General features: G+C 39.4%; 1 protein-coding gene across 6 annotated transcripts in view; it reads right to left on the bottom strand.

Annotated features, from left to right (window-relative positions):
- Positions 1-1136: 1136 nt before the first annotated feature.
- LOC131583571 (integrator complex subunit 6-like) overlaps positions 1137-26888 on the bottom strand; it is a 39971-nt gene continuing 14219 nt past the window's right edge. Inside the window, exons 3-19 of one of the 6 annotated variants that reach the window (XR_009278536.1) lie at positions 22513-22662; positions 22018-22107; positions 21513-21696; positions 20567-20695; positions 18538-18701; positions 17304-17456; positions 15602-15734; positions 9689-9783; positions 8819-8929; positions 6925-7140; positions 6328-6451; positions 5634-5776; positions 5062-5293; positions 4055-4447; positions 2560-2653; positions 1773-2143; positions 1137-1411 (exon numbers count right to left, since the gene is read on the bottom strand). Coding sequence is in view for 4 of the 6 variants with exons in the window: in XM_058847838.1 (XP_058703821.1) it covers positions 2044-2143; positions 2560-2653; positions 4055-4447; positions 5062-5293; positions 5634-5776; positions 6328-6451; positions 6925-7140; positions 8819-8929; positions 9689-9783; positions 15602-15734; positions 17304-17456; positions 18538-18701; positions 20567-20695; positions 21513-21696; positions 22018-22107; positions 22513-22662 (2511 nt within the window). In the remaining 2 variants the exon portion in view is untranslated. Of the gene's footprint in view, positions 2144-2559; positions 2654-4054; positions 4448-5061; positions 5294-5633; positions 5777-6327; positions 6452-6924; positions 7141-8818; positions 8930-9688; positions 9784-15318; positions 15400-15601; positions 15735-17303; positions 17457-18537; positions 18702-20566; positions 20696-21512; positions 21697-22017; positions 22108-22512; positions 22663-26888 lie in introns of those variants that run through there. The other 5 variants (XR_009278537.1, XM_058847838.1, XM_058847839.1 and 2 more) reach the window with 5 other exon arrangements.

Raw genomic sequence — 26888 nt, 5'->3', positions numbered from 1 at the left:
TATGGAAGAAAGCTGCCTCCTCTTATCACCTACCATTTCAAGAATAGCACATTACATGCAACTTGATGCATTTAACCAGGCCATTTTACAAGGAGGTATGCACAGTATATCTGACCCTCTGTAAATAAAATCCCTTATGAGAGTCCAACATTTGGCATGGGAGGTCCATCACAGTGACAAACAGCTGCCACGTGAAATTTGATGGAGTAAATCCCCCTTAGTATCATTTCAATGTATTTGTGGGGTTAAAAAAAAAATAAATTCAATTTTATTCATCTGCACAGATGAATAAAAGTTTCTTCTAAGAATCAGGGCACTTTTATAATAATGCCTTCCCCTATGTCACTTCATTCATATACACCATGACAGAGATTTGCTGTTGCTGTATTTCATTTCCTTCTTGAATTTAATTTCCTTCTTGGATTTCACTGGTGTCATTCCAATGGTCAAACTGCATCTTCCAAGGAAACCAAGACCACTGCTTTGGAGCGGATGGAAAAGATGTCTCACAGGCTGGTTTGTACTAAAAATACCAGCAGGAACAGAGAAGTACAGGCTCCCCATGAGAATCTGTTTCCCTGCCTGGCCATTCCACTGGAATCCCTGGGATATTTCCCATACGAGGCCAAGAGCACAAATCAGCATGAGCACAACTTCAACCTGTCTTATAAAGAAACCTGTTAGAGGATCAGAGGACGTTACGAGCGAACAACTGAAAATACACACTCATCCCAAGAGCCACTTAATACTGGCACACTATTGGTACTGCTTTAGAGAGAAAAAAATAATTACATGCAGATGGCTTCAGTCTTCTTTGTATGTTCTGTCATATATGGAATTGCCTTTGGATAAAATGGTTAAGAGGAACAGAGAGGATACCAGCTCAGGTAACCAAGGGTTTGCTAAACTGGAACTTATGGCCCTGAACTGAGTAAAAATGTGCACCCCGGAGGCCAAGCTGAGTGACACCTGGGCAGGTGCTCCAGGGTACAAACACATTCTGCAGCTAACACCACAAGCTGTGTTTGAGGATGTGAAAGACCAGGTTCAGCTGGTTTTACAAAAATATCAGTCTGCTGGTAACAGACAACTGGAGGAACTCAGTGCTGCCCGCTACAGACTCCTCAGATTAGCACTTCTTAAAAATTAATAAAATGGTTTATTTTATATATACATATGTTCCAAAAAATTTATACAGTTAAAATATCAAATTAGTGATCTGGTAACAATACTGTTCAAAATAATCTCTTTTGTATGAACATTAAAATACACGTTTTTAAAAGCGTTTCCTTTTAGTGCTTCCAAAGCACAGCGTGTGCCAAGGCCACCTGAAGAATCTCCGTCCTCCTCACAGGATGAAAGAGAACTGAAGTCGGGGACCTGGGAAGCCTCAGGTGCACTTTCATAATGTCTGCAGACAAAACAGAAGAGAGTCTGAGGTAGATTGTTTAGTGACCATCAGGTGGTAACAGTCACAGGGCTGTCTTTAGCTTTCATTAACACAATAGCAGTTTCTTTACTCTCAATCTACACTGAATCTCAAGTTTAAAGGCATGGCTAGCAGTTCTTGGGAACAAGACCCTTGTCTCTGTGGTGGTAACATGCAATTTTACCAGTGCAGGTGTTTCTGGGAGGGTTTTTTTGGGAACACACGGGCTCTCTCCACGATGCAGACAGTGTGTGCATTTGACAGTGCCCCATTTTAGTGCAACCTGCTGCCTATAGCACGTAAATGTCTAATGACAGCGTTCAAATGAGTAAATTCTCATCACCTGCAGGAGGGGCAGCAATTTTCTTCCGCCTGTTGAGCAAAGAGCACCCTCCACAGGAAAAAGCCACACCTTTCATAGCAAATCCTTAAGGTTATAGCCCAGCTTCTGCCGAATCAGGCTCTTAAAGTTAAAGCTCCACTGCTTCTTCTCAGACTGTGACAGTAAAATCACTTGACTGCTGAGATGGTGAGGGCAGCAGCTACATCCTCTTCCACTCTTCTGTGGCACAGCAAACTCATTCCTGGTCCGCATTCGTCTGGCTGGTACATTATTATCTACTGTTGACATGATTAACTCTGTTGGGTGGGCTGGTGAAATCTAGTTCTTCTAGTATTCTCTCTAAGTGTTGTATTAAGACCCGTTTTTTAAACCTACAGAAGAGAGGGAGAGCAATATAAATTTCTTCTTCCAGAGATACAGTTAAACAACTCAAGAATATTCAGCCATGACAAATTGTATTACCAGAGGCTCTCTGTTTCCAGTAGGGAAGAGCTTATTTCTAGCATTAGAATGGCTAGAAAATTTAACTTAATACATCTGTCCCTCCCCAGCCCACTCATATTTTGAGTTGGTTTTCAATAGCAACCCGTTATCAAATTCATAATTAAACTTCAAGTAAAGACCATTTGCTACATAAAAATGTAACAGTAGTTTGACCACTAAATTATAATTTAAATATGTCAAAACAGAAAATCAAAATACTAGCACTGATAAAGTTTATAATTTACTACTATGATCTAAATTCATATTTAATTTATGACTCCAAGCCATCTCTATCTATACAAACCTTGCTGCTTCCTTGATAGCAAATTCAATGAAATACTTCTGAATTTCCATAGGTCCTTGCACCTCCTCAAGAAGAGAAAATATTTTTTCATAATCTAAAAAAGAGATAAAAATTCAACCATGTATTAAAAATGAATGTTGCAGATGCAATTTCAGGAATCTTTTGGCTCAAGAGCCAAAAAGGAAAAACAAAGCCCAGTTTCATGTATCTCTGTATAATAAAACACATGAGGCAAGAAAAACACCTGCATTAGCTTTGAGAGCCGGACACAGGTGACAGAATAATTTCAAGTAATACTGAGGGTCTGGGAATTCAAATATGGCACCAAAGATTAAGGTTCTCTTTAAACAGCAGCAGCTAGGAACATTTATTCTCAGAAAATCCTGGCTGGGTAGAGAAGCCTCCTGTTTCCATGATCACAGTTAACATGCACAGGGCCACCAAACCCTGATCTGGCCTGGAGCCATCATTTCTGAACGCAGAGGTTTGCCATTAGATCTCCAGAAAGAATAATAAATTATTATTTATTTATTTATTATTATTAGAAAGAATAAAAAATTATCAACCCTTAGTGTGAGCACAACACAACTGTCCAACTGGTACAAGGTAAATATGTCCACTGCCAAAGAATAAACTGGACATAGTAAATTGGAAAAAAATTTTAAACCACCACTATTTTAATGAATACATTTATGGTGTTGTGACCAAGAGTCAGCTCAGAGTGATGCAGCAGGCAGAGGGAGCATAAATGGTCAGACCTCTGAACAGATGTAAATATTCAAGTCATAACAATTTAGCTTCTTTCTTTGATGACTTTCTTTTTCTGCTTGAATTTTACAGCAAAACAGGTGACTCACACTGAACACACTGTTTTACTGTACATCACCATTTACTAGGTGATGAATTCGGTATAAAATTGGATGAGCCCCCTTTGCAGAATGTCACTTTTAGTCTTCAGTTCTTAAGAGTTTGCAACTCTTAATGTTTCACCACTGATTAGTCTGACGAAATTTTTTTAAAAAATCACTCTGCTAGAAACTGCTACTATTCCCTTTCATGCATATTCCAAGATGCACCCTTACAGAAATGTGCCTTTGCCCTGCAAAGGGAGTTTTGATGGACACAGAACAACAAGTACACTTTATGTACACAGGAGCAGTGCAGCCCAAGGCAGAGTATTCAGTCTCATTAGATCACGGGTAACACAACCAAAACCTCTAAAAGATGCTGCTTTCACAGGGCACCTTACACCAGTTAACCTGTCTTGGAGGGCAAACAGGTTGACTTGGCACACAACCTCCCAAGCACAAGTCTAAACTTAACTCACCTGCCCAGCATTTCCTCTTTTTTTTGCCCCCTCATTTATGAACCAGAAATTATTCAAAATCTGAAGTTGTGTGTATATTGGAAATAGCTCCTTCCTTCCAGGAGAAGTCTTCTCTCTCCCACCACATATAATATGTACTACTGAAATAAACAAACCCAAATAACTTACTTCTTCCAGGTTTGCGAACCTCTTTCATCACTTTAATTTTGATGTCAGCATTGCTTCCCTCCAACATGGTAGGTGTTATTTTAAAGGAATTTGGCACAGATTCAGAAGTAGATTCCATGGCCCGCTTTTGGTCATCTCCACTCACACTGTAATTCAGAGACCCTCGAACAAGTGCGTTGGTACCAGGTTTATGATCCAACCCATCTTCACTTAAACAATTGAATTCAACAGGTAAGGAGTCTAAGTCGTTGGGTAACATCTCATCCTCTCCCACAGCAGATGGAACCACAGGAGCCATTTGCACAGGTAAGCCATCAATTTGCTTCTCTGCTGACTGACAATTTTCTGCTTTCTTCTCTCCATTGCCATCTTGGATAACACTGTTATTGGCATCTACAAGCGAGAAACACGCATCTTACTGGTGTATAAGTGCAGCATCAAAAGAACCAAAGTGAAGTAGTTCTGTATCCTTTTTGTTTGAAGTGCTGTGTAGCAATCTGACAGCGCTGGACAACACTCCAATACTTCTATTCAACTGTGGATGTGACCAAGGGAATGCCTCCCCTTTGGATTTACATCTCCTATCACTGTTGTGAAGTCACCATGTTCTCTATTCCTAGTGCTATGTCATGACTCCTAAGTAAACTCATGTCTTCCTTCTCCCCAAACCCAGCTAATGAAGTTTTCTTCTGACTCCATTTGCTGCAATAGGGGGGTATGGAAATTCCTATTTGCGGGAAATGAAACAACTATATTTTAACTTTCCTTCTTCACCACAGAATACACAAAGAAAAAGTAAAAGCTGATCTGAGATACTTGCTATCTCCAAACGGTTGGGTTTTTTTTATTCCAGATTTCATTAGCTGTAGCAGCAGCCTGTTTATCTAGGCCAACAAAAGAAACCCACTCCTACGTAACAGCAAGCACAGACGCGCTTGGCAGAACTTTTTCCCTTCCTCCCCAGATCCCCCCAGGACCTGAGCTGCTGTAGCACAGCTCCAGTATACCTTTATTTGCTGGGACACCCTTGAGGCCCAGGTAGGAGGGGGAGCCAGGAGCAGCAGGTGGCCCCTTGCCACCCACATGGTTGGTGACGACGGGTGGTGACTGTGGCCGCCGCAGCAGGGGGGACATGCTGCGCCGCCTCTTCAGCGACGCCGGCGTGTTGGGCTCCCCGGGACGCTTGATCTTGTTCTGGGGCCCAGCCACAAACTCGTCAGCTTCATCTATCATCATACCCTGAAAAGGAAGTAATAATTTAAGTAGCAGTACAAAACGGCAACTGTTTCACCAATTCACTGATGAGTTGAGTCCCTCTGTGTTCAGACTCAAGTGGCTTTCAGAACACTTGACAGCTCTCAGAACAGAGATATCCAACGTAACCAGAGAGCCCAGTGCCACTCTGTAAACCAGCACAATTCAATACACATTCCTCTTGGACCACATGGGAGACATCCCTCCTTTCCACAGGCTGCACAGGTTACCAATATATTGTAGTTGTGGGGCAGAAATTCTACTCACAAATTATTTCAAGTTGCATTAAACATAAAGGCACAGCAGGCACCAAGGCTCCTCCTACCTTTTTGTCCTGTTTAAATGGATTGCCAAATGTATGGAGTCTTTTTGGTTGATCTGGGTCAATTTCCCGAAGAGGTGAAGGCATCATTTTCAGGTATTCCTGGTAATTTCCCATCTGAGCAACAGGAACACTATGAAGGCAGTCTGCAACAGAAAAGGGATCTTGATTTAGTCCTAAAATTAAGGTAATAAAAACTTCATACCTCAATTTCAAGTGTTAGCATTTAAGAACTAGAACTAATTATTTCTTCTGACTACAGAGGATGAGCTCAAGACTACAATTGTGGAAATAAGCCTGGCAAGAGCTGAGTTTGACTGGCAGAAGAATAAAAAATAAGCAAGTTTAATTTCTATGCTGACAATTTCATCTTTAGACCACCAGCATCTCACAAAAAACAAAGACAGCTCCTCTCTGCCTTAAGCACCCATTACTTTATAACACGTCTACTGAACCCTGGTGAATGTGAAAGCTCTCCCACAAAACTTATTTTTAAATTTCAAAGCATGACATCTTGCATGACAGAAGGCAAAGATTTCCCTCCTTCCCCTTCAGAGTCAAGAAAAGGACATTGTCTGACTCAGCAAGAGATGCAATGGCCACTTCTGCTCCCACAACAGAGACAGAAACCACTACCTTAAGCAAATAACAAAAATAGCTGTATTCTCTTCAAACTATTAATGAACTGACTCCTTACCTTCATCCTGCCCCAAGATAAGCCTGTGTGTTTTCAGAAGATTGGTTCTCATTCTAGTTAGCTGGTCTAGAAGACTGCGACGAGGAATATCATACGCATTTCTGAATGCCTGTGGCTTCAAATCCTAGTTTTGTAACAAAATAAGTAACTTCCAGTTAATCCATCAGTTCTCACGCATGGAGAAATTCCACTATGAACTGTAATAACATTAATTTTTAAAAAATATTAATAAGTAACTTTAGAGCTTCATAACTGGCTACAAGCAGCTCAGTGGCTGTCTCTTCAACACCACCTTATGCAGCATTAGTGCTTTCAGCTCCATTAAGAGTAAGCACATTAATTCGTGGATGAACAATAATAGCTGTCTTTTGCAGAGACTGGCACTTAAAACACAGTCATTTTCATTTACTATTGTGGGGTTTTCAAACAGTGTCCCAAAATCAAGTGCAAAAAAATTGCATTTACTCTTCTCCCTCTTTATGCTGTACTCATCACAGTTCAGTGAAGGTACCTCCTTCTACACAAAGTCCATAAAAATTACATTTAAAACAGATGAGGATTAACTGCACAGTCATGCAAGATCATAGTGCTGTTTACCTTGTTTAAAAGTCCTATGTGGAATCCAGCAAATTCTTTAACATTCATTTCTGACAGTCTCAGAGGAGATTCCCCAGTGATCCCTTGCAGCAGTTGTTTAAAATCCCTACTGTGTACCAAGGAGAGGCCACTGGAGTGATTTTTCACTTTTATTCCAATTTCTTGTGGAACTTTCTTACCCACTGAACCTATTATCCGTTCCGATTCTATTTTTGTCTAAAATGGAATCACACCGTGAGTTAAAGAATCAGCAGGCATTGCAAATTTCCAGTACAAAACACACAGTACATTAGCAGACTAAAACTACAAATTTAGTTCCCTACTACCTACCCAGGGATATATTTGATTTCATAGATTAGATCTCAAGCATAAAGAAATCCTAATGTGCTAGCATATGGAAAAATATTTAGCCAGTGTATCTAAATTTATATGCCAGTAGGAGGTCTGTGAATATCCCTGATTTTGCTGCAAGTCTGTGACTCTCATGTCCCTGAAGAACCAACTTTAAAGGGCAAGAAAAAAACAAAATGGAAGGTAGGATGCCTTAGGTTACAATACAGTTGCATCTAAAACAATAGTATTATTCAGATATAGTAATATAATTTCAGTTTATTTTTTAAGCAACCTATGAACTGCCCTGTATGTTTGTAACAATATCAGGGAGAAAAGTTGCAAAAGAAATCTGTTTTATGAGTAGATTTCTAAAAATGTATCACTTCTCCAATTAGCACAGGTTTCTTATTACAGCTACAGAGAATTTTACTGTATTAAGCTCTAACTGTATTTGGAATTAAAGTTTTTTTAACCCACTAGCAATACCTCCAAAGAAAAAAAAAAAATTAAAAAAACCCCACCCAACCAACCAAAACCCAAAACCCACTGTGATTGCAAACCACTTCCCCCAGATCTCCTCCTCTGCAGAGTTTGCTTCATTATCTGTGGGAAGCTGAATTTAAGGACAGCAGGAGCACAGCAGAATTCTGGAATTGCCTGTGCCTATAGAGGAGCTTATAATGCATTCCACACATTCAAACTGTTCCACGTGCTGAGAACGTCTGTGAGAGCCACAGCAGCCATCTCGAGTCATTCCAACACCACAGTGCAGATAAATCATACGAATTTGCATATCATTAGATTACCAAAATACCACAGGAAGTTTTATGTCTAGTAGATGCTCAGTCATTCAGAGGCTCTGGGATCTATTTTGTGCATTCTTTAAGGCGGAGGATTTTTTCTTTGTAACTTTAAAGGCTGCACTGCTTCCCCACTGCCCTCTAGATATTGAACTGTTTTAAGAGCCCCTCATGCTAAGGAGGAAGAACTTCCAGGCCCTTACACCTGGAATGGCAGTCTTGGCAAAGAGAAAAAGATATGTAGGACTATTTCCCACCAGGTCACAATTAACACACAGAAGGACTGACCTGAAGGAAACAGGAAGCTCAGACATAAAGCTTGAACTGAGATTTTACTCCCCACAGACAAGAACACACTTTTTTTTTTTTTTTTTTTGAAAACAGACATTGCCAAGGGACACATGGAAATAAACATGAGACTGAAAGCAAGCCTCTGACTTCAGCTGTGAAGAACAATGGCAAGAGCAGCCATAAACCCAATTAATGATTATCTTTGGAGTTTGAAATCTAGCAGATATTTGAAGTAGAGCTGAAGAGGTTTCATTTACATTCCTCTCCACCACTTACAGAAGGCACAATCACTGGCTACAGAACCATACTAGATTCATCCACATTTGCAGTGGCAATGCTCACCAATCTTCAATTATAATATATGCTGCACACCCATATGAACTCCCACAGGGATTAACTGCTTTATAATGAGATTACCACAAACTAAATAATCAACGCACTTCTAATTGCAAAGGTTTCATCAATACTACCTGTTGGCTGAGTTTTTTAAGGTAAGAGATAACACTGTAACTAAGTCCACAATCTAAATTATCTGATATCAGATTTGGAGCTCCCATCATCCTTAGGGCTTTCTTTAATGGCTATAAGGAAAACAAAATACACAATAGTAAGAGAATAAGTATTTAAAAAAGAAATTTATAAGCTCAATTATAGGAAGCTAAGGCACATAGATTAGTGCTCTAGCTTTTCCACTTTTGGCCACTAAAATTCAAGTCTATTCAGATAACATGTGACATGAGTTTGGTGTCTAACTAGCTCACAATGGACATTATGCCACATCACCAAGACACCACACAGTGTGGTGCCACTGGCAATTTCCACTCAAAGGCTCAGGTCCAGAATAGCCGGGATGATGCAAGTCCATATTGAGGTGCATTGTCCAAGCTACACGTAAAAGGTGACACAGTGCCTCCCTCCACCCTTCATTTGGCCCAGTCAATATCAGCTTCCCAAGTTCTAGCACTTCACCCACATTAACAAGCAACCTAATAATCTGCATTTTCCTTATCCAGTTACAAAAATAATGCCAAATTTGGCTTCTCTGAATGTTCTGAAGTACTTTTGATCAAAATTCATTTAGTGTTTAATGATCAGAAAACATATTTATTAAACACTTAATATCTGAACAGAGCTACTACTACTCCTCAGTATTTCTACAGGTTTTTTTTTGTTTTTAAAAATGTTTGCTCTAGTCTACATACCTCTGAAAGGCAGAATGTTAAATACCTAAAATGCCATCATAATTATGTAAAAAATGTACTAGGAAGAGGTATGATGCAAAGGACTCTGGTCACATCAGCCATTATATCCCAGAACATGAGATGAGAAGAGTAACATACCAGTAAGTAGTAAGGAGGCATTGTTTTTAAGTAGTTGTCAAAAGCCTGTCGCCACTTCAGATTTGGCTTAAGTTTGTGAACCTTAAACAAGTCATCTGCAACAAGGAAAACAACAAAAGAACGTGTCATTTATACAGTCCCAGACCTTCAGCTTTGTCCAAAATCGTAGGTGCCGGATTTCCCCCCGTTTTCTCCCCCCACCCATCTCCCAATGGGGCTTCCCCCCAAAAACTGCTCTTAACCTGAGGTGTGAAGGATTGGGAATCCCCAGTCCTAGCTGCAGTAGGCAATCCAGAGCAAGCCCCCATTACAAACAAACTTACAAGGTACACCAGACTTAAACACTGCACACAACTACCAGCAGCATGGAAGGTGCAACAGATCCACCTGTTAAGAGTTTCACCTCCCTTGCCTCTCTCTTGCACATCAGGGAGTCCCTGTATCTGATTGAATCAAACAACATTAATTTGGTTCAATTTCCATTTTCAAACCAGTTTTCTTCTGTTCAACCTGTATGATGAATTCTGGTCTCCAGTAAAAATATTCTTTGGCATCAAAGGGAAAGAATAAAAAAAGTCCCATCAGGAGGGAATCCTTCTGGCCAGCTTTGCTGGACTTGCTGCCAACAGCAGCAGCTGCACCCTAGAGAGAAGGGGTTACCTCCAGCCACAACACCTGCCTCACGCCAGGGCAGCAAAGTCTCCCACAGATATAGACAAGAGACAGAAATCAGCTACAAAAACTGCTGTCCTTTAAGAGAGGGGCAACCAGAGATTTCTTTCCTTTAGGTACTGCTCTAGAAGCACTTTGCTCACTCCAGGTGTGCACCTGGCCATTTTGGAATGGCTGAGGTTAAGTGTGGCCTATTTGCTGTGCACACTATGAACCGTAACTGTGGGCTCTACACCAAACACAGCAGCCTGCAATTAACCATTTGCAATTATGAATTACCCACTGAAATAAAGGTTCTTCTTAGTAGGATTGTAGCATGCTGGCAAAGTGAGCCTAATGGAAGGATATGCAGGTCTGAAGAAAGGGATGTCCAAAAATTAGCTGGGGCAGGAGACAGAGATGCACAGAAGAGGGTGTGCAAAAGACAGATGCAGCAAGGAAATAGTTTTCTCCACACTGAGTTTTCAGGAAGATATATTTGGAGAAGAAAATTTGACTTTCATAGTACTCTGCACAAATTGAACAGATGTTTTGATACTACTTCCCAAGTTCTCATAGAAAAACCACACACAATTACAGGTATTTTCCAATCTAAATGAATTCTGGATTACACATAAAACCCATACTACAGATGCTACTTCTTCTCTTCCCTGGCCTGAAGAAAGTGGGCTGGAGTTGGAGAGGACAAATCAGAATTCAATTTAAAATCTCAATATACTTCAAGCTTAGCACTATTATCCAAAAGAACCTGGGATGGTAATAATGACATATGGCAAATGTAAAATAACATCCATTCTTATCTCATACACCTATTACCTTTTTGCAGCAAAATGCAAGTTAAACTACACCCCTCTCAAAATTCAACATAAAAAAAGACAACTTAAAAAAAAGCAAGATATTCAGTATTATAGTATGTCCTAATATTTTACAATCTAAGAGTTGGTTGAGTACAGCTTGAACCTTAAACCCCTTATCAGTACTTGGTCAGTATCTCACTTGCTGCACTGTGAGGCTGTACCAGTAAGAGCACACGGGCACTGTGACATGGCACAGCCACTCCTCAGCTCAGCCAGCTGGGGTCCCAATCCACAGCACAGATCAACTCCAAGACATCAAATACAAAAGCACCTCCCTGATCTCTGCTATCCTAGGAAAAAATTTTCAAACCTATGCAGAGCTTCAGCTTTTTAAAATCGGTTTCCCCACAGCACAAACTCACTGCAGGAACTGCTACCCTCCCAAAAGGGTGGTAAACACAACTACAAGTTTCAAAGAGAACTTCACCACGAGCATCTTACCTGTCTCTACCTCGCGAGTTTGAGACACACTGTCAGGAGATTGCAACACAGGCACTTGAAAGGCACTTTCAGCCCTGGGCTGCACATGGTGGTTTATACAAATAAGCAAACTAACAATAATCCAGTTAACTATGTCTTTCACAGATTAAACCCCAAACTTTTGCAGATAAAAATCAAAAAGTATTGAAAAAAATCCTTACATAATTTAGTTTTACTTCTACCTAATTATTTTCAGATACTAATTTCTCTATAGTCTACTTAATGCAGAATTCTTTTTACTTCTGAACTCAGAGGGAGTTAAAAGCACTATACAATTGGAAACACAGTATTAAAAACCATTAGGAACAGGCTGCAAGCTGCAACAACTCCAGGGATCAGGTAAAAACCACACAGACCAGTTAACTGAAAACTATTGCAGTCTTTATACACTTCAGCTTAATGTACAAACCAACCACATTGTGACAAACAGGGCAACAATACACACTTTTAACACTCAGTACTATAGAAGGGGACTGGAAGCACCTTTTAAGATCAGTGAACAGTTAAAAAAAAAGAGAGCATGTGAGAGGAGAGCCGGTATCTTAAGCAGTTCAGCTGGAGCCTGAATTACAACAGTTCACACACCATGTAACCCAAAGTAAAATTTAGAACTTTTTTTCTTCTAAAATCACTACTCACATTAAATTCCACCTGAGCAAGTACACCACCACTCCCTGTTTACTCCTGTAATTCCCCTACTTAGACACTCCTCAACTCTAGGTAGTAGATTCATGATTTTACATTCACAGAAAACAGTATCCTTTCCTGCAAACCATCCGGCCAAAACCAAGGCACTGCAACGGAAAACAGCACCCCTCATTACCTAAGTTAGGTATTGTGTCACTGTTTCCTTATTGATACAAAACGTATCAAAATGTATTTGGCTGTCCCTCCCAGAGCCATAGCATGCTGGGTTCACACTGGTGAGAACATAGCCTTTAGTTTCCAAAATATAAATCATTACTTGCAGGTTCTCACAGCCTGTAAAAGCATCAAAGGAAACTGCTCATGCTGCAGTCCTTCAGAGGCAGACATCTTCTAAACGCTCATCCTGTTACATATTTACACCCACAGAAAAAGGGTATTTAACCACCTTCCCAAGGCGTTTCCTGCATGGCTGCTTCACTGCTGCTTATGCTGATGGTCCCAATGAAGATTCACTCTACTGCCCAGCAGTGCTTGCCCTCCCACCCATGCAGCTAAAAGGAGCCAAGGAAAGAGGCAAGGCAGAAGTATTTAGAAATATACCTCATCTTTACTTGGCTCTCCCTAAAACCTCTCCTTCAACTTCTGCTTGATGAACATGGCTGTACAAATGTTTTTAAATGGAACAGTACCTTGAAGTACAACAGCTTTGCAACAATCCTTCAAGAGGAAATTTCTCTCATCTGTGGGCCAAGCATTCAGCACTGAAGCATGTCAGCATCTGCCTGCAACAAGCTCTGCCTTCAGGAGCCTCCCACTGAACAGAAAGAACTGCACCCCACCTCCTCACTTCTGAGAGCAAACCACCACCAAGCTAGTCAGGCCTTCTCTCTAGCTTTCTGAAAGCAAACTGCAGCTGCTCATCCCACAGTATCCACCACTGCTGGACATGGACCAGAGACCAGTGTTTTTGTCAGACAACCAAACACCACGCATGAGGCCATTAATACATGGACTGTGCAACTTCACTGTTTTATCAAGTCCTATTAATTGCCTCCTTTCACTTACAAAGCTTCTGAATGCAGGCTCTGTAAGTCAAAAGCCAGAAGCTACAGCATTCCCAAATCCACTCTTGTAGAAACCAAGACATGAAATCACCAAAGCTATAGGATGTGATACAATTTACCTCCTTCAGCCACAGACCATTACAACTTGTTTCAGTTTGCTCGTATATCACCTGCAAGCTGCCTCACGACTATCTATCTTACCTGTTTTTAGAGCTTTCTTACACTATTTTTCAAAAAGAGAATTAAAACTTCACCTGCAGAGGAATGCAGGAGGAAAACAAATATGCAAGCAAAAAATCCTTAAGCATCTTATTATCTGTTTATAAGGTTGAACACATTTGATAATACAGTAAAATACACAATTGTAAACTGGTTTTGTCTTCGCAAGAGTCACCAGAAGGAACAGAGGTAGATTATCCACGGTACTGTCCCAACCAGTCCTCCAACACAATATTCTACCAGCAGGGCAGGAGCCACCACAGTGACGCACCAATATGGGAGGTAGTGGCTGAATGGAGCAGACTTCTCTTGGTCTTGGGAATTCTCACATCTTTGGCTGAGAGTAATGAAAAATTTGGTTTACACACTCAAATCAGTCCTCTGCTGAACCACCAGTATCTGCTAGTGTGTATGAAGGTAGACACAGGAGCGTTCCTACCTACCTACAGAGCCAAATACAGAGTCAGTATTGCTAAAAACATCTACAAATAATTTACCAGGTATCCTGCTTATCATCTCACTCATTTTCTGTACTGCTAAGTAGAAAAGGGCCCAGATCTACTTTTGTGTTGAAGGTATATTCCACAGAACTTAATTCTACCATGCCTTAGAGACCAAGGATAAACAAGGTCCTGGAAGGAAATCTGAAGGTAACACTGCATGTGTTTGTATGAACAACATGGAATGCATGGGATTCGTGCCCTCAAGAAAACATCCGCTTTACAACTTAGGCAATGTGGAAGTTCTGCATTTTCCTTTGAAGAGCCTTCAGAAATACAAGAAATGGATTACCAGGTGAGTAAGCTGCAGAATAGCACTACACACACTGAAAAGTGCCTTTTGTCAAAGAGAAGGAAGAGCTTTACACCCCTTTAAAAAAAAGGCAGGGGGAAGACAAGAGCTACCAGGGAAGACACAGCAGAACTGCAAAGACACAGCAGAACTGCAAATGTCAACATCAAAATGAACAGGGAAGTTAATTCAGGATCAGTGATGGCTACTCAGATAGGGGATCTGCTGCAGTATTTCAGGAATCACGAAGTCGCCAAAAATCATCCTCCTTGCAAACTTTGAGACAATTGTCAGGCTACATAGATAGCTATAAAAGACACATTAGCAGCAAGCACAAGTTTATTCCTTTTTGGTTATGACCAGGATTATGAAAAAGCATTCCTGAATTGTGTTCTGGTATTTTTTTCCTGTAACGGAATAGAAAAATCCTGTGTAAGACAGTATGACTCAATTGTCTTGGTCACTGTTCTTCTGTATCACTAAACACACCCACAAGATGAGAACAAAAAAGCCTTACAGCATCTGCAACTGAAAGGGTTAGTGGCACCCTGGAAACTCCTCTCTGCCATTACCTTTATGCCAGATCCCTATCAACCACAATTACTGTGGAAGTTACATAGCACCTTTTCATATCATCTTTCCTTAGAAAATAATTTCATTGTGGGAGTAAAAAACAAAAACAAAACCTGGTCCTTTGGGCAGGAAAGAAACGCAGACTGTTTCAGTGCTCAATTCCTTCTTACTGCTCTAAACTGCATTAGGGAATTCCCTCTTCCCAACACCCGTGACAAACACTGCATCTCATCTTCCAGTAAAAAATAAGCTGCTACAAGAGCAACTGCAAAACCTGGATACACCACACCCTAAATGAGGGAAAAGAATGGAGGTTGAAGCTTACTCCAGGTTAAGGAAGAGGCTACGTGTCTAGGAGGTGAACAGCATCAAACATGCACTGGAAGCAGGTAGCTCTCCTCCTCTGCTGGAGAGAAAAAAAGGGAGAGGGGGTATGAAAATCCTCTCCTCCCAAAGTACGTTAAAAGAGTTTGCAACATTCTCTACTCTCTGATCTCCATTATTTTATAATGTCTCAAACTAAGGCAGAACACCAACCATTATTGTTTTGCTTTTTTTTTTACTCTGAAGCAGCTGCACTGGCAGTCCAATGCAGATGTGTTACCTACCTAACAATGGAAGTAAAACAGGGTAGTTGTAAGGCATCACAAAGAGGTTTACACAGGTTAAAGTAGTGCTTGCTTTTAAATACCCAAACGGGTGGCCAAGTTCGCTGTATTTTCCACTGCTACTCACAAATACCTGGCAAAGAATAAGAGAGATCACTGTATTAGAATGAAGAATGTGAAGAATATCAAGCATGGGGCATATAAAAATTCAAATCAATCTGAATCCAACTGCATTAAGACAACAAATTATCAAGCACAGACAAATCTGAACACATCAGGGTTAGTATGGACTTACAATCCCCAGTCAGAAAACTGAGACATGCAACATTTAGTGTAAACCTAGGAAGTGTGGAAATGCTCTTCACAAGCATAATCTTTACTGCTTTACTGAAACTACAGTGAATTGATGCCCTGAAGAGTTTTTGAAATTATCTAAAATAGGTTAGGGGACATCTGTTGAAGGAATATTAAATAAACAAGCTATTTGAAATCAGTCTTCTGACTCAAAAATAGTACAACTAATGTTTACAACACTGATAAAAAGAAATGTAAAACGTTTTTAAGCATAGAAATTAAACAAAACAAACAACCACTCAAGAAATATCTTGATTACACCCAGTGCCAACATTATTAAAATTTACTTTACTTTTTTAAGTGCACATATATGAGGGTCTTAACCCTGAAAAGCAATACACGTAAACAATATTTCAACAGGATAAAAATGGTAGATGTTCTTGACTGAGGCAAGCAAAATAACCCACATCTAAGTCAAAAATAGTTTTCCTAGAAAAAATAAACCTTGCAGCAAATAGCAAGTGGTTTTCCTCTGTTTTTTCAGGGCATAAGGAACCGGGTTTGTTACATGGTTTCTATGACAATGAGCCTATTTCTCTGATTTTTAAGGGTCTGATGTGTAGCTGGAAGAAGAAAAGCAGTTTTTGAAAAATAGCAGAGTAATTTTAGTAACTCAGGCAAATAATGTACCTATGAATGCTTAAAGGCCATTTTTGAAATTTTTTTTTTTAATTAATTTTTATTCCGAATATGCATGTCATATTTTCAACTAAGTTGTAATACTTATTAGGGATACAAAATAGAGACACCTCCAAATTCACCTTTCCAGCTAAGCATACTCCATGTGTATACATTAGGCTAATATTTAAAACATCACCACAAAGAAGGGAGCCTGATTTTACAGAGGATACAGAAACTTAAAAAAAAATTACGAAAGGAGCATGCAACCAAGGATTTCAGCAACAGAACTTTGACCTCTTCAAGGCCAATGTAGTCAACAGGATCAACAGCTTCCATTCAATTCCCATTAGCAGCTTCAACCATCTAGTGAAAATGATTTGCAGCTGTTCATTAGGTAACATGATGGAAACTAGTGCTGGATTTTCCCTGTAAGCAAATTGGAAGCCTGTAGAGAATTTCAATTTAGCCAAAAATGGAACCTGGGGGGCATATTTCTTAGCAAAATGAGATGGACCTAGAAAGAGAATTAAATGAGATAAAAGCCTGTGGAGGGAACACTCAATTCTAACTCCTGATAATTCTCTTAGAAAGGAGGTAAGTGAAACCTTGACATGTTTCTTCTCATCTGCTGCAGAGTTTGAACCAGACCCCAATTCTCCAGGCTTGAAAAGACTGAAGTACCTCAGATTACTCATTACATTTCTGGAATCAAATAAAGGGCAAGTACCTGCCAGCAGGTATGTGGAGACTTTCGTTCCAAGATGTACTGGGTGAGGGGTGAAGGCTCAAGCTCATACTTGTCAAAAGGAAGCTTGTCTATGACCATGGGCTCACAATCCACACAGGAGAACCTCACCACAGGGTGGGCTGTGCGTGGAGGCTGAAAGGTGGGAAAAAGGGTATCAGTTTTCACATATTTATGGAAAACAAACCAATTCTCTTAAAAACATCCATAAGCAGGTATTTCAGCATCCTATAAGTCTTGTAACACTCAGTTTCCACAACATTCCTTTGAAGAGAATAAAATACAAGCTCCCATAACAGAATATAGATTAACTATTTTTCTAACTGAAAAAAAAAAAGTTCACACAGATACATTCTTCCCACTAAGAGAAAAACATAGTTAATATGCCACTATTTATATTTAAAAGTCTTCATGTCAATCAAGCTACAACAACACAGACAGGTTTAAAGAAAACTTCAACTCTTCTTCCCACCTTGAAGTTCACAGAAAAACAGATGTGAAATGGCACTCAATTCACAAAGAATCTCCCAAAGAATTCTCTACATATCTCTTTTTTTTTCCCCCTCTTTAATCAGGAGGTGGGAGCAAGGGGAATGGACAGACAGTACCTTGTGCACTTGCAAAGTGCAGGAACAGAACATGCCTAACAAAAGAGAGATGTTTAGAAAGGCTAGTAAGGCATGCTAAATGTATGATCATTACAGTAAGAAAAGGGGAAATTAATACTGTTTTCTCCTCATTTTCTGCAGGGAGTAGCTCTTCTGTTTCAGTTTTAATTCTTCCTTCTAGTGAAAGAAGAGTCCACACATGAAGTAGTATTAAGGAAAAAAACCCATGGTTGATCTTCTTTCAAAAACAAATACTCATTTTTCCATGTAAATTAATTTTATAAAGCTTTGATTAAAATTTAATAGGCTTTCTATGATTTGTGGTACATGAAATAACTAACAGTTCCACTTTATAACCTTTAAAATCCATTCAGCGAATTAACTAACCATATACTTGGAAGTGAACTTTCTGGATACAAGAAATGTCACAGGTTACGTTATCCACATTACATTATACCACTCTGTTAAAAACAGTTTTAACCTTTTAAAGTGAAGTCACATCATATTATAAATAGAGAAAGTAAAAACTACTAGATAAATCCATTATCTATTTTCAGTCTGTTTAACTGTTAGTGTAGAATCCTTTTTTCAGTTCTTTTTTTACTTACCAGTGTTGGTGAATTCTGATCAGGCCAAAAAGATTCTGGGATTGGCCAATGCCCCACAGGAACACCCGTTTTAGGGTTAGGCCGTACATAAATGAGTTTATGACAACTATGCCACGGCTGAGAAGCAAATGAATTGATGGGCCTGGATGAATCAACAAGTCCATCTAAAATTTAAACAAAGCAAAATAACAAACAAAAAGAAAATGAGAAGCTACATGCATGCATTCATCTGCTAGCAAAATTTCTGTATTAGCAGCCAGTAGGGCATTTCATTACTCTTGTTCCAAAGACATACAGATCTTTACGTCAGAGGCTGAAACAACCTATGCATCCAGGTGTATCACAGAATCATCTGAGAAACAATTACAATATTTACCCTGATCTCCCTTCTGTTCCTGTGGCACAGCCATTTCACAGTGAGTGGAGCAAGGCATACTCACACATTATGGAAAATGTATTTGCTTAAGCTCAGTGTCTGACACAGCTCGCACAGGCAGCACCAAGCTACTGCTGCTGGCTCTGCTGCACCTGGAAAGGCTGAGAATTGGCATTTTCATTTCTACACAGGCTGCAATGCTCACTGACTGATGCTGCCACTACTGGAAACTGTAAGAGGAGCAAAGTTGCTTGGAGAAGTTGGATCCATCTTGCAGGACGCAGCTTTTGCCACATTTTTAATTACAACAATTCACAGATCACTTAAACCCCACAGCCTGCTGCAAAGACCAGCATTCCCTGCCAGTCTACTGCAGTGCACCAGCACAGACACCCCAGCGTGCTGAGGACAAAGAACTTTGTAGCACTACAGATGTAACCAGTAGTTTTCAAAGATTGCTCTTCAAAGCAAACAGCACAGCAGAGATCACCCACTCAACCAATCTTCCTTATTCAAAAAAGATTTTACATTACTAGTTTTCCTTGCTTTAGAGAACTGGCCAGTAATACTGTGGAAACCATGTTTCAGTGACACATCAGTTTAGTTTCTCTGCATTATAAAAAGTGATTTTTTTATAGCTTGGGTAAATCCTATCATATTTCTCTCTAGTTTAGGACTTTCTCAATTCCTATAGAGATGAAATGTCTTGACATTTTTATACATTCTATATACCACAGTCCATCACCATTCAAATGTGACAAAAATGAAGTAAACAAAAAAAACCGAAAAAACAACAAACACAAATTTCACCACTTGTTTTGCCACACAGGAGAGAACACCTGGGTCACCAGAGACATGGGAATTTGCTGCTGTGCTGTCCAGCACGGCGCTGTATTATAGGAAAGCCTTCTTTAAATAAGCAAAAGGAGAAAACAAACATAGAAAAAGCTGATTCCACAATGAAGGCAAGAATAAAGCTGGCCTTGCTAGAATGTTCAGGTGATGCTAAAAGCTATTATGTTTTCTGATACTCCAGGATCCTAACTTCCTAAACTGGTACTGGTCAGCCCTTTCCTCTTCCTTTAAGCCATGAACTTCTGCAAGTCTGAAGATCTGCTTCACATTTGGAGCGCACTTTCCTCTTATGCACTTGACTCACAGGGAGCAAATAATTCCTTGCTCTTTAGTTTTTCACTCACAGCTAAGAATGTTCACCTGAAACTTACTGTTCTGTGATCAATTAGCAGAATGAAAACATACAGAAAGTTAAGCACTGAGATGTTTTAGAGATGCTTAAGTGCTTAAATACACTACTGCTAGATTTAATTATTTTAAGTACAGTCTTGATACTGTAATTCAAACTTAAATGCTTCCTGCAAACATACACTTTCCTCAGCCATCCAAAAAGAGGTAAAAGGAGTGACACAGAGACAGCCAGCAGTAGATGATCCATACAAGCATGTGCAGACATATGGCATCATTTAACTTAGCAAGGATCAAACTAACACTTGTAAAAGATGCATCCTGTACACTACAGGGAAAAGCTGGCAGGAAGGGCATGGAAGACACTTAAGAACATCTACATACAAACAAACCAACAAACATTTTGTCTTAAACATTAGGAGCGGGGAAAAAACTCAACAATCACTGTACCTTCTCCAATAGGAGCTGGGTCTGGTCCTGACTTCTCAAAGTTAATAACAACTCCACTTTGGACTTTTTGAACTAAAGATTCTAAACATTGATTCAACATTCTTTGTGTCCGAACGCAGTACGAACGACCTATGCAAGAAAGAAATTACATGGGGAAACAGAAAACCAAATTTTGAGTAATCTTACTTAAGGAAGATGTTTTATTACCTAAGTCACGCTGCCAAGGCTTGTAATTTTATCCCAAATAACCGCAACAAACTCTGTACAAGTTTATGTAAAAGGCAAAGTACTTCGCAAATTCAATAGAACTAAGAAAAAGCATCAAAACCCCACAACCTGCTGAGATTTTACTTGTTGCTAAAAAGAGGCCATTAAAGCTTTATCAGGCTGGACCAAGACCAAGTTTATAGAGGCCCTTAGGAAGGCCTGATTTTACCAACACTATGTAATCTATCTGCTTTTGTCTACCCAAACCTCCTACTCCCACACAACAATTTCTCCAAGCACCAATTAAAAAAAAAAAACCCAATCAACATATCAAGCAATAGCCTCCAGAATTAATATTTTAAGATTAAATTTAGCTTATCAGCCCTGCAGCAGAATTAACATTTCACTAATAGCAGCCCTGCTCAATTCAACATTTAAATAAAAAAATAAAAAACACCCTCATGATGAGCAAAGCCAACATTGAGAATAACCAAAGAAATTTTCCAAAACCTCCTACTATATTTAGAAAATGCTCTCACATCTATATCTGAAATAAGAATACTGCTTTATTTTAAAGTTCTCCTGTGCTACTGGAATCCAAGAAAGCACCACATGGATTCACATGGACACAGAGTAATTCAGACAGAGAAAACAGGAAGAGGTGAAGATGAATTAAAGGCAAATAAATATGTCAAGGCAAATGCCAAATGTGAAGCTAAGCAAAAAAGCATCCAGTTACCTCCTGTAACCTCACACATCTGTGTGATAGCAGATTCATCAGTAGGCACACTCCCAAGCTGCTCTGGTTCAGCAGATGCAGCTCCTGGCAAACGCAGTACCAGAGCAAACAGCCTTTGATCCCAACGGAATGGTTCTTTGGTTAGTTCACTTCCAGGCAAAGGAGAATTCAACGGAAGATGAAGCTGGTAAAAAAAGATTTAAGAACATTTTCAACTATTTGACAAACCAGCTAAAAACATCACATCCAAATTCATTCATTTATCTGTAAATGACCCCATTTCTCTCCAACCCACTAATTTATCTGACGTTCTCATCTCAAAATCCTTACAGACTATGAATTGAATTTAGGGGCTGGGCAGCAACAGGATAGCTGGTTTCTATTCTCTATAAAAACAGGTCAACGATGAAGAAGTACAATTAGAAGGAAAAAACCAATTAATATTCATCTCAACATAGCTCCAACTTGCACAATCATAACTTGAAAGAACTTAATTCAAGTTTACCTCCTCTTGGACTCCAGCTGTATTTGTCAGTTTGTTTCCGTCCGTGATAGTAATCAAAATAGATGGCTCCAAAAAGAACGGATTCCTTCCCTACAGACAAAAGCAAAAGAATGTTAAGAGCAATCTCAACACACTGGCTTAGAGGCTTGTATTTCTGTCATTATAAAATAAACAGTAAGATAAGCAATCTTTCAAAATAATCTTGTAATTTTTTTAATAGGTCTGGAACCACACAGAGCTACACAAGATGGGCTACTCCTGTGTGTCTACAGTTGGGGCATTTATACTCTGTTTCTTTGTACTTCAGTAAGGAAAATAATGCCAGCATTTTCCAGGGTCTTTTCAGTAGCCATAATAAGAAAAAAAGAGCTCCCAGTTCAAACTCTTACACAGTTTAATGCAAAAACAAACTCGAACCACCAAAATCCCTCACCAACTATAATTTAAAGAAACACAGAAATACAAAAGACAGAAGACTGTAAATAGATTTGTTACCTGTCCATAATTGTCTATTCCAGACACTAATCTATTGAGATTTAACAAGTCAAACGATGACCTGAGTGCCTGACCAAGGGTTGTTAGTCCCGAAGCCTGAAGGTTTTTCAGTTCATTCATGAATGTTGCATGGTTTTCCTTCCATCCAGCCTGTTACATAAAACAAAAAAGCTTATTAGTTATTCTAGTAGCAAACTGCAATCAACTGCAAGTTGGCATTTATCTCTCTTCCCAACAAAAATTAATTATATTCCTGATTAACGGATGCGCTGCACCATTTACATGCTGCACACACCTAATCCAGGTATGCACAACTTGATGTGAAACATGGTTACACCTACAATGGGAGACTCAAGAAACACACACACTGCCAAGAACTGGAAAAACTTTGAAAAAACTACATGAAAATTGCTGTAGAGATGATGCTGTTAATAGAAGTATTTGGATGTAGTACGTGAATTTTTTTTTTTGTGAGAAACTGCCAAGTCTGGAAATCAGAAATGCAACTGCCAAAGGTAAAACCAAGATAAAAGCAGCATAATGTCACTGCCTCTTCTGGCATATACTCATTCCCCTTTTTGTCTTTTCTTCCATAAATTAAGTCTGGAAGGAAAGAAAGGAGCGGCTGCAAACACCCTATGTAAGAATCAAATCACTGTTTAGTGTCTCAGTGTAACAGCTTAAAATTTTGGAGGTCTTTAAAAAAGTTATTGGTGACAAAGCCTAGGGATCAAAGGAACAGCAAGTGACAAGGAAGGATCAGTCCAACCAAGCACTTTGGACCCTCTGGCAAGCAGACCTAACAGGTGTGATTCACATACCCTTCCCTTAGAAGTGGTTTGCTGCACAACTGGGAAGCTATTTTAGAAAAGACCAGCTGACAGGGAATTGGTACAGGATTTAAAGATGCCTTAGCTAAAACAACCAAATTTTGGAAGTCCTGGATATTCCCAGAACTCCCAGCCTTGCTATTACACTGTACTCTCTAAGCCACTCCTGCATCAAGCCAGCAGTTATTTACCCAGGCTCACTATCATTCCATGCTCCACCAGGAATCCCAGCTACACAGACATGGAGAGATCATTTCACACAGCCTGACTTTTGCTGAGACAACCTCTGAGCAACACATCCTCCAGGTGAAGCAGATTCTCCTCCCTGTTCACTGGGCTCAGCAGCCACCACCTGCTGGCCGTGCCAAGCTGTGCAGGAACACAAGAGGACAGGATTTTCCTGTGCTTTTTTAAGCAGCTCTATCCCATTGCCAATCTTTAGTACACACTGAGGGCTCTGTAAATGGTCTTAGGATAAACATGCTTAGAACATGTACAAAAATATAAAATTGAGTAGAAAGGACATGTGATGATCAATACTTCTGCTAAGTTGACAAATCTAAGCTGGGTGGGTTTCTTTGCAGAATGGAGAATTATTATAAGATGATACAACAGAAGTATTTTGGTCAAGTTTAGCTCCCTTAACCAGTTCTTCAAGCTTGAGATTAATGCAAGGGATACAAGAGAGCAAACTCTGCAAAGGGGAAAAGAAAGAACAGACTTTCACCAAGACTGGTTCAGCTTCATGATTAAACTCCCCTGGAAGCTCCAAAGAACCAGGTAACTGAATAAAACACCACCAACATTCACACACAACCACAGTTTAAAATATAGCATCTCATCAGCAGAGCCACAGCAACCTCCCTCACCTGTGCTCAGCTCAAGGCAAAAATGAAATGCAAGCATAGGGTCACTGTTCTGGAGTACAAGTGACTTAGTTAATCATATTTTTTCAGCATGAAATAGCACCAAATTCCAACAAGATGATTTGTCTTATCCTAAAAAAGCTTCTCTCCAACAATTTAAAGTGAACAGTTACCAAAATTGCTTTGTCTGAATTCTATGGACCCATAAATGTAGGTGTGACTGCTCCCTTTTGTCTGGCAAAAACACCCATCAGTGAGTCCATCAATGTTCTTGGGAACAGCCAGGCTGGATTTCAGAAAGTGTTTTCCAGTAAAGACCACTTGTGTTACAGTGTTACAAAAGCATAAGGGAGAGGGGAACAAATAATTTACAAAGGAAACACTATTCCCAGTCTACATATCTCGATTTGAACGCCAATGAATTTAAGAGTTTTCTTCAAAAAATAAACAGTAAGAGTCTTCACTGATATTTGGAGATTCTGCTATTTTCCCATTGTGAAAATGTTTGCTCAGCTTCCAGCTCTCTTGTTTGATCTCACTGAAGTGTGGTCAACTGGCTGCAAAATGAAACGTGTACCATTTCCCTAGGCACAAGTAGGGAAGCTGAAGGTACAAGGAGCAGCTAATCACCAATGGTTGACTGTCCAAGAAAACTATTTTTCATCTTACAGCTCTCACAGGATCTTTAAAGATAAAGCCAAAGAGAACTGTACCTTTTTAATAAACAGAGTAAAATGGAAGAATTTCTCACAATGAGAATAAGAGCAGCCAAAGCTAGATTTCCATATCCAGCTCTAAATAAAAGTCTGATTAGTTAATGTACTGCATTCTTTACCTTACCCTCCCTAAAAAAAAAAATTCTTGAATCAAAAACACTTGAATCAATGACAACAATGTGTATTTCTGTAAAATGTTTTTCTCCAGAAAGACTCAAGCCAATGTACATAATGAAACATGTATTTTAGGGACAGACACTCCAGCCCCAAAGAAGTCTGTACATTCTCCTTTCCGTATATACAGTAGGAACATTCTTAGGGCAAAACAGATTCAAGTACCCAATACCAAGCAAATGCACAATGAGTTCCATGTTAAAATTATTAAATAATAATCCTTCCTAAATTCAAAATACTGCCACTAATGCTACTTATAAAAAAAAACAAAACACTGGATCTATTTTCCAGGAGAACCACTAATGACCAAAAAAAAACCAAACCAAAACCCCACAGCCTTGAAGGACCAAACACAAATGTATTCCACAAAACTACATATCCTCTGCAGGTCAGTAACTAAGAAGTCAGAACTGAACATTAGTTATTTCAGTTGTTTATGAACCAATTTGAACAGTGAGACTAGTTTCTTCTAATCTTCAATATTACATTCCAACTTAGTCACTTTTATGCCCAGAATTTATTAATAGCAATCTGAGCAGCCTTTACCTTGCCAGTATGTTACTGGCCTTTCCATTGATAATTTATATGAACAAATAATGTTAGACTCAAAACACATACCAAAAGACTTTGAAAGATAGCTAGGAAAAAACAAGTACTAAAAAAATCTCACCCTCTTTGCTTATGCCAAGAACAGGCAAAAAAGCATTGTCATTTGGCCTTCTGCAAGCTCTGGATACCATCCCACAAACCACCCAGAGGTTTGGAATCACCACATCACCTTCCAGCTCCTGCCTTTAGCCTTTGAGAGCAAATCATGCTGACAAGAAATAACATACTTAAAAAGTAACATTTTTCTCTGGTGACTCAATTTTCAGACAAATCCATGCCCTGCTCCATATTTCACCACATCACTACAGAAGCAGGTAAGGTCAAAACAGCTTATTTCGGCAGGAGAAGGGCCCAGATTAACGAGAATTCAAACACCAAGGTGAAAAATCCAGTGAAGAAAAGGAGGCCTTATTTAGACTAAGCAGAATCAGGACTAACTGAACATCAAAAGAACAGAGTTGAGCAGCAAAAGAAAATCTTGGTCAGAGTCAGTAGCTTAAAAAGACCTTCAAGACTTAGAAGAAACACAGAAGGTATTTAGCTGCAACAGACTAGAAAGAAAATCTTATGAAATGCTGTAGTGGCAGTTGAAAAACAAAAACAAACCACTCCACCCAACCTTTTTCACATACAAGGGGACAATATCAACTTACAAGTAAAACAGTACCAAGTTTTGAATATGTCTAATACAGATCTTGAAATCTCATATACACTGGCTTATCTGTCAGGTTTACTGGTCTTATTGTCATTTTTTTAATGGTTCAATGTTGGTTTGTTCTCGCTTTGATTGGTACTATGCTTTTTTTCTTTTATTTGTTCCAACTATTTCTTGACACAGCTTGGTCAGCTGGTAAAAAAAGGGGCAGAGGCAAAGGCTGGGGCATTAGAGCACAAGAATTCCAGGTCCACAGCAGCTCCCAGTTTCACCAGCTTCAGGAAGTCCAGGGATGTGGTGCTTTGGAGGCTCCAAGTCTTCATCTTTGGAGCTTCTAATAAGCCATGCTCTAAGACTGAACTGCATAGTTTATTGTTCACTGGATTACTTTCAGATCTAATTGAAAAACTGCAACATTACTAAAAATAATCTACCAAGAAGACAATTTGCAATCCTGCATGCCAATCACAACAGCCTGTGTTACAGTAAGTACTCTGTATTTAGTCAAACACACAGATTTTTAAGA

This window comes from Poecile atricapillus, chromosome 12 (assembly GCF_030490865.1).
Source record: "Poecile atricapillus isolate bPoeAtr1 chromosome 12, bPoeAtr1.hap1, whole genome shotgun sequence".
Classification (NCBI taxonomy): domain Eukaryota; kingdom Metazoa; phylum Chordata; class Aves; order Passeriformes; family Paridae; genus Poecile; species Poecile atricapillus.
This window is presented reverse-complemented; position numbering and strand designations above follow the sequence as displayed.